Here is a 7,564-nt window from a genome sequence, read left to right as displayed (position 1 = left end):
TTTTTAGAATTTTTATTTTTTTAATGACAAAGGAACCTTCAATGGAACCCGTCTCCCTACGCTGTAAAACTCCTGGTTTGAGGACACGACCACCCAGCTAGCCTTACCTGCCCCAACCATGATAACAGCCCTCATGCACCCAGTGGAATTCAATCCCATTTTTTATATACCTTCAACATGACACAATCGGCATAAGCACATGAAATTGTTTTCTCTTTCTTCGTTGCATGTGCACGCTTTGCTAGTGAGACCTGAAGCGAACGCTTTAGTCTTTGTCATGTTTGAACTGTCAGCAAGCGCTTTATATCATAGATTTCAAAGTAAGGTAAATCTACACTAACTGTGGTATTTGTGCAAATTTAATACGTGCATAGTTTGTATGAGGTTTTTATAGCTTTTACCTAGGTTTACGATAACTTACGTGTATGCATGGTTCTAAGTTATTTGAAATGTTTTTTTCGTATTTACAAAGTTGAATATATATATGGTTTAAAAGATATTTGTGTTGCATGTTTTACGAGAAAATTTTTGTTTATGAAACCATTAGATTTTTATAAGCAAAAAATTTGTATGTGTGCAATAAGTTTTAAATTAATTCAAATGTGAGTATTTCGAACAAGTTATATATATATATATATATATATATATATATATATATATATGGTTCATGTTGCATGCTTTTTGACAAAAATATGTATTTGATTTTCCACGAACAAGAATATGCTTAAAAAGTTTTGAATGTGAGTGTTTCGGACATAGTTCAAATATAGATACATATATGTTTAAGATTTACGAATGATTAAATATGAGCGTATTTCAGAATTTTAAGAATAAATATGCGTATGTGGCTCCATCTTTTTGAAAGTGCATATTTCTGAATTATTGTGAAGTTTTAAGTTGATGTATGAATGAAAATTTGGATTTTGATGCATGCGTAAAATCTATATTTACGACATAATGTTTATGCTTATTAATAATGAAATGCGTATTGAATGACAAATGTATGTTTACATAATATTTACGATGAAAAGCATGTTATGTGATTGTTATTTTTTTATTACTCCAGTGCGGATCAAGTGAATATTTTCAAGAAAAACTGTGCACAAAGGCACCAAATTCTCAATAAAAAGTATGTTCATAAAGCCACAAGATAAATACTCACAAAAGAGTACAAATGCACGACGGCATGAAGAACATGAAGAAAGAATTCATTAAATGAGAGAGAGAGCTAAAAGGATAATCTTACAAAGGGGGAAAACCCTTTATTTATACACATGAGGACCCAAGGAGGAGCTCTTTCAAGGGTCATATTTATATGATTTGGACACAGCTAATCTGTGTTGAAAGTATAAATTTAGCATTTCCTTTCACTAATTTGGAGTCCCAAAACTGCAGAATTTTTTTTTTGATGTTGAGAGCTATTCAAGCCATTTTCTCCGAGGTGGCATGATCGAAGATAAGCAAGTCGTCGACGTATTGAACAATGCCAAACGAAGAGTCGTAAAAAAATAAGGGGAGAGATGAAGCCAGCCTCTGGTTGCCCTCCTATACACTGAATACAACCCTTCCAAAACAATGCTGAAACGAAAGTCTTCTTTATTGGAATTTTGATATCATAAACAGTGGGGTAAAGATTGGGTGCCGGTGGTTGAGGAAAACGGAAAAGTAGCATTATTAAATTTTGATATCATCGACAGTGGGGGTCAAGATTGGGTGCCAGTGGTTGATGAAAACGGACAAGTAGCATTATTGGAATTTTGGCCACTGTTGAATCAAGTTGCTTTAAACTATTGCAAAGTTGAGGGGTTCAATTATTTAACCACCCACTTAGCCTTACCTGCCCCAACCATGATAAAGCAATGACAGCCCCAGTGGAATTCAATCCTGGGCCTTCAACATGACACATAACCGGTTGGCCACGTGTAACAACTATAGTTTGCATTTTTTGTCCTTTTTTACTATCTTTTATCTTTATGTTATCATTCTAATTAATTCTCTCAAGGAGCGTTTTATCTTTTTCATTTTTTATTTTTTAATATATGCTTTCCTTTTGCCTAGCTAAAAAGAGTAAAACCATATATATATATTTTTAGTTCCGCTCATGGTTTATTTCTGTCTTGCCCCAGTTTATTTTATTGAGTAACTGCACGTGATAATCTAAAGTGTGAGCAATTTGCCTTGCATGACAGTGGAACTAGTCTCACAATGTAAAGCATAAGCACATGAAATTGTTTTCTCTTTTCTTCCTTGCACATGCATTTTGTTAATATATATATATATATATATATATGCAGGGCAGTACCATCAATAGATAAAGTGTCCAAGCAAATCGAATACTTTTGTGCTGCTTATCGCCCACGCGATCAGCGGCATCAACAGTGGGGTCAAGATTGGGTGGCTTTGGTTGAGGAAACGGACAAGTAGCATTATTGGAAATTTGGCCACATCCCTTGTCCTTATCTGTTGAATCAAGTTGGTTTAAACTATTGCCAAGTTGAGGGGTTCTATTTGTCATCCCTTGCCTGCACCCTATTTCTTGGTTTCATTACCTATCAAATCCTTACCAGTCTGCTTGCACTGCCTCTTTCCACTCCCTTGTGTGCCTGCGCCTCCGTGTGTGCGAAAGAATGACAGACATCATTTCCCCTTTATTGGAGAAACTGTTAGAGCTGGGCATCGAGAAAGCACAATCCCTCGCTTCAGTGAGAAGAGATCTTTCAAAACTGGAGAGTGAATTGAAGGCCATTCAGCCCTTCCTTAGAGATGCACATGACAAGCAATTCACTTCGAAGGAGATCAAGAATTGGGTATCGAAGCTGAACGCGGTCGTTTATGATGCCGAAGACGTAATCGACCTCTATAGGGTCCAAACCAAGACCCGACAAGTTCATAAGGTACGCAAGTTCATTCCTAATCTCCCTTTGCTTTACAAAACAGCCAAGGAGATAGAGAAAATAAATGAAAGACTGCGTATGATTTTGAAAGAGAAGAATGATTATGGCCTAGTTCCCGTTACGGGAGAGTCAAGATCCTCGCTAGGAGAGATACCTCGGGGGCGTCAAACGATTTCACTCATCACCGAGACTCAGGTTTTTGGAAGAGAAAAAGATGAAGAACTGGTAGTGGAGTGGTTGAAAAATGAGAGGGGAGAGAACACTCGTGTAGTAGCGATCGTTGGCATGGGAGGATGTGGAAAGACGACCCTTGCACAGAAGGTTTATCGCAATCCCAACATAAATGCAGAACATTTTGAAAAACGAATGTGGGTTTGTGTATCGGAAAAGCCACAAGAGTTGGAACTATTCAAAAAGATATTCGAGGTAGCTGTTGGTGGGAATACTTCTGGAGTAATTGGGTTGAATGCTTTGTGCTCTGAGATTGAAAAACGCTTAAAGGAGGAGAGGTTTCTCCTTGTTTTAGACGATGTGTGGGATCATTATTGGTGGAAAAATTTAAATGCCGTCTTGCAAGTTGGTGCGGTGGGGAGCAAGGTGTTGATTACAACTAGGAAGAAGAATGTTGCGATAAAAATGGATGCGTCTGACTTGCATCAGCTGGAGTGCTTATCAGATGACGACAGCTGGTCTTTGTTTAAAGCTAAAGTATTAAGAAGGGATGAGAAGGAGGAAGTGCTTGATGGACTAAACGACATAGGGAGGGTTATAGCTGAGAAATGCAAAGGACTGCCTCTTGCACTTAATGTTGTTGGAAGCTTGTTGCGCTACAAGGAGAGGACAGTGTCCGCTTGGCAACAAGTTGCGGAGAGCCCTTCTTGGGGCTGGAAAGGCATTATGGACGATGGGGATGATAACGTGGTTTCTGCTATTGCATTGAGCTATATTAATCTACCCTTTCACTTGAAGCAATGCTTTACGTATTGTTGTATATTTCCAAAGGATTTTGGGATGGAAAAGGTTATGTTGGTTAGGTTATGGGTGGCGGAAGGCTTCGTTTCTAAAGATGAGGAGGCTTTGGCAGAGGGATACCTTGAAGCATTGGTCGACTGTTGTTTGATTGAAAGATTTGAAGAGGAAAGGTTTGGAAACCTAACATGGTATAAATTGCACGACATAGTTCATGATTTTGCCCTCTTCGTAAGAGGTCAAGAGCGATTAGATGCAATTTCCTTAAGATCGGAAAGGGCATCCGACCAAGCACGCTTCTTCTTTTCAATGTACGAAGATGAATATCCACTTGAAACTCTTGGTAGAGAGACAAAACTTCGCACATTGGTGTTAACTGGAACGAGAAGATTTTCCCTCGAAGACATTTTATGTTTTAGGTGGCTAAGGGTGTTAGATTTGAATTACCAATGGAGATCGTGGTACCAATTCCTAGGAAGAGAAGAGTTCCCATGCGTATTGCTCGAGTCATTGGGCAAGTTAGCACTTTTGAAGCACTTGAGTGTTTTTGGTACGGACATAACAGCGTTGCCCGAATCGATTGCCGAACTAAGCCAACTCCAAAGGTTGGACATCGCTCATACTCACATCAAAATGTTGCCCGAAGGTATTTCACAAATGAATTCTCTAAGGCATCTTCATTTGGAAGGCATGTATGAGTTAAAACGTTTGCCAAAGAAAATCGGGCGGCTGACTTCCTTACAGACCTTGGATAGGTTTATTGTGGGAAGCGATGAGATGGATGGGAGTGGAAGCGGTATAGCTCAGTTGAGTCACCTAAACAGTGTAAGAGGATCGTTGCACATAGAACACATTGAAAGAGTAGGGAGTAGGGAAGAGGCGAAAGAAGCGGAGTTGGAGAGAAAAGTAAACCTGCAAAAGTTGAAGCTTTCTTGCGATAAGACCTGCATTGCTGAGTTTGACGAGGAATTTGCAAGGAAAGTAGAGGGTATATATGAAGAGCTTCGACCTCCCACGGGCCTCAAGGCATTGACAATAACCAATTATGCAGTCACGAGTCTTCCCGCTTGGTTGAGAACAGCAGGATACCCAACCTTGTGAGTCTGTGTATTGAAGGTGCCTCCAAAGTGAAGATTATCGATGATGGGTTTCACGGAGGTGGGAGACAAGCTGGTTTTCCCAAGTTAGAGAGATTGACCATTGGTTACATGGAAAGCTTGGAGGAGTGGACATTCAATGCACAAGGAGGAACTCTGATGCCTCGGCTGCAATTCTTGTCTATTAATGGTTGCCCAAAGTTGTGGGCACTGCCTGATTCTCTACGATTCACCTGTCCCAACGAGTTGCGCATGTCATGTCTTCCTGAGGTTGACTCAACGTCCTTGCCATCACTAGAGAACATGAGAGAACTCGTGCTTCGCGAAGTGCCCAAGCTCAACCTTCGTGGAGAGCGAGCGCTTCTATGTGGCCTCAAAGCGGCAAATGCACTCCGAAGCCTGACAATCGAAGGTTGCATAAATATGGATTTTGAGTCAAAGATGCTTTTGGAGGAAGCGATGGAGAGTATGGTTTTGGTGGAGAGGTTGCGCTTACGTGGTTGCCCTGATCTTGTGACTTCCATTGCAGACGTATTGAAACCCCATCACCTCCCCAACCTTTCTGACGTGATTTTTTTCTCTGGTGAAGAGTCAATGTATGGAGATCAAAGGAGATCGTCGATCAATTTCATGCTAACGGTTGAATCGGAGGAGATGGGCACCAAAATGGGTGGCTTCCGAAACTTGGGCAGCAGAGTCTGGGGACTGGAAATCAGTTTGGGCAGGGAAGTCGCTTCCCTACCGGAATGGGTCCAACACTTCCACCAACTTGAACACCTGTCAATTACAAGGAGCCCCAGTCTGACCCACTTGCCTGGGTGGCTGTGTGAGTTCTCCAAGCTTCGGCGTCTAAAACTTTACGATCTACCGGAGCTGAGGAGTCTGCCGGATGCGATGCAAAGTCTCACCCGACTTCAAGAGCTGTCAATTAGAAAGAGCCCCAGTCTGACCCACTTGCCTGGGTGGCTGTGTGAGTTCTCCGAGATTCGGTTTCTAGCACTGGAGCATCTACCGGAGCCGAGGAGTCTGCCGGATGCGATGCAAAGTCTCACCCGACTTGAAGAGCTGACAATTGGAGAGAGCCCCCGTCTGACCCACTTGCCTGGGTGGCTGTGTGAGTTCTCCGAGCTTCGGCGTCTAGTACTTTACAATCTACCGGAGCTGAGGAGTCTGCCGGATGCGATGCAAGGTCTCACCCGACTTCATGAGCTAAAGATCTTTGGTTGTCCCCATGCAGTGGAGCGTTGCAGAGGTGTTGACAAACACAAGATCTCTCACATACCTTGTCTCCTGCTCGACGACTGACAGTGATGGGTAAGGAACGCATTTTATTTTTTTCTTATTAGTCTCTCTCACCTTCAAGAAGGGTACTGTACGGGATACGGACAACCCTTGGCCCGCCCTTCGACCGCCTCACCTGGTTTCTCAACTAACTTCATTCAACCCTGCTATGTTTAGTTTACCCTGCTACGTGAGCTGTCTGGGCTGAGTCCACATCTTGTGACATGTGCCTGCCCTCCATCTGCTTTTGGGCCCCACAACTGACAGACTGTCAGCCAAAGATGGAGGGGATCAGGTGCAGCGGCACAATTCAAAGTGTGCGATGAGATGACACCTGATCCTGGCTCCCGTGTAGGTTACACAATTCAATCGGTTGCAATATGTGTTGGGCACTTTGCCCAACTTGAATCTGAATACCTGGGTATGGGCATAAAATAAAGACCCAAATGAAACTCGGGTTGGACTGGCTTTGGCCCATGTATTATTTGGGTTGGTTTGGGCTGTGATTTTTGTTGGATATCCCAACCCACTAGACCCTACCCAAGTAGTATTATATACATTCATAAACAATAAAGAAATGGATAATACAAATACTCTTTACATCATGTACACAGGCTGCGTTTGTACCATTATTTGTTTTTCAACCTGGCACAACCTGATCTGAGACCTGAACCTGACAATATGTTATTTGGCTGGATCTGGGTACACACAAAGGGTTTGGATACCTGACGCAGGAGTGGAGAAAAAGACAAGGGTTCATTTGGATCCATTTGTATTTTGGATTTACTTGTATTTGGATCATTGTATCTGATCCACAATTTCAAGATAGATTTTATCTTTTTAGATGGTTAATGATTCACAATGTTTATAACAGTAGTAGATTGTTAATTATGTGATGCCAACGAAGAAAGGCTACAAAGTTAGTGAATTCCCTTGCAAATGATCCAACTGAATAGTTCCTGTGATTTATTAATTTAATTTTTTTAAAATATAATATATTTTTTATATTACAAGACATTTTAAATTAATATATGAGGGTGATTTATTATATATAATAATAGACATAACTTAAAAAAATTATGATGACAAATATTGGCAATATTTTTTCAAAATTTCATAAAAAAAATACAATTATGTTAGTTCATTATTTTAAATTGTACAATGACATGATATTTGCCAAATATCATGATATATTTGACAAAATATGAATTTACTTAAGATATTTATGTTCTATATTTATAAAAATATCATGATATATTGGCATTTACTTAAGATATTTTGTAAGTCTAAATTTAAAAAATATTCCCAAATCAGACCTCAATG

The 7,564-nt window shown here is 40.5% G+C and overlaps 2 protein-coding genes across 2 annotated transcripts; both read left to right on the top strand.

Moving 5' to 3' along the window:
- Positions 1-2,627: 2,627 nt before the first annotated feature.
- LOC149827691 (putative disease resistance protein RGA3) lies at positions 2,628-4,964 on the top strand. Its single transcript, XM_090018555.1, has one exon. The coding sequence runs from the start codon at positions 2,628-2,630 to the stop codon at positions 4,962-4,964; it is 2,337 nt and encodes a 778-aa protein (XP_089874681.1).
- Positions 4,965-4,967: 3 nt separating this feature from the next.
- LOC149827690 (uncharacterized) lies at positions 4,968-7,094 on the top strand. The gene is made up of 2 exons (XM_090019560.1): positions 4,968-6,274; positions 6,856-7,094. Exon 1 carries the CDS (start codon positions 5,072-5,074, stop codon positions 6,263-6,265), a length of 1,194 nt encoding a protein of 397 aa, XP_089875686.1. The 5' UTR covers positions 4,968-5,071; the 3' UTR covers positions 6,266-6,274; positions 6,856-7,094.
- Positions 7,095-7,564: the final 470 nt, after the last annotated feature.

This window comes from Nuphar pumila, chromosome 10, assembly GCF_984573655.1.
Source record: "Nuphar pumila chromosome 10, dmNupPumi1.hap1.1, whole genome shotgun sequence".
Classification (NCBI taxonomy): Eukaryota; Viridiplantae; Streptophyta; class Magnoliopsida; order Nymphaeales; family Nymphaeaceae; genus Nuphar; species Nuphar pumila.
This window is presented reverse-complemented; position numbering and strand designations above follow the sequence as displayed.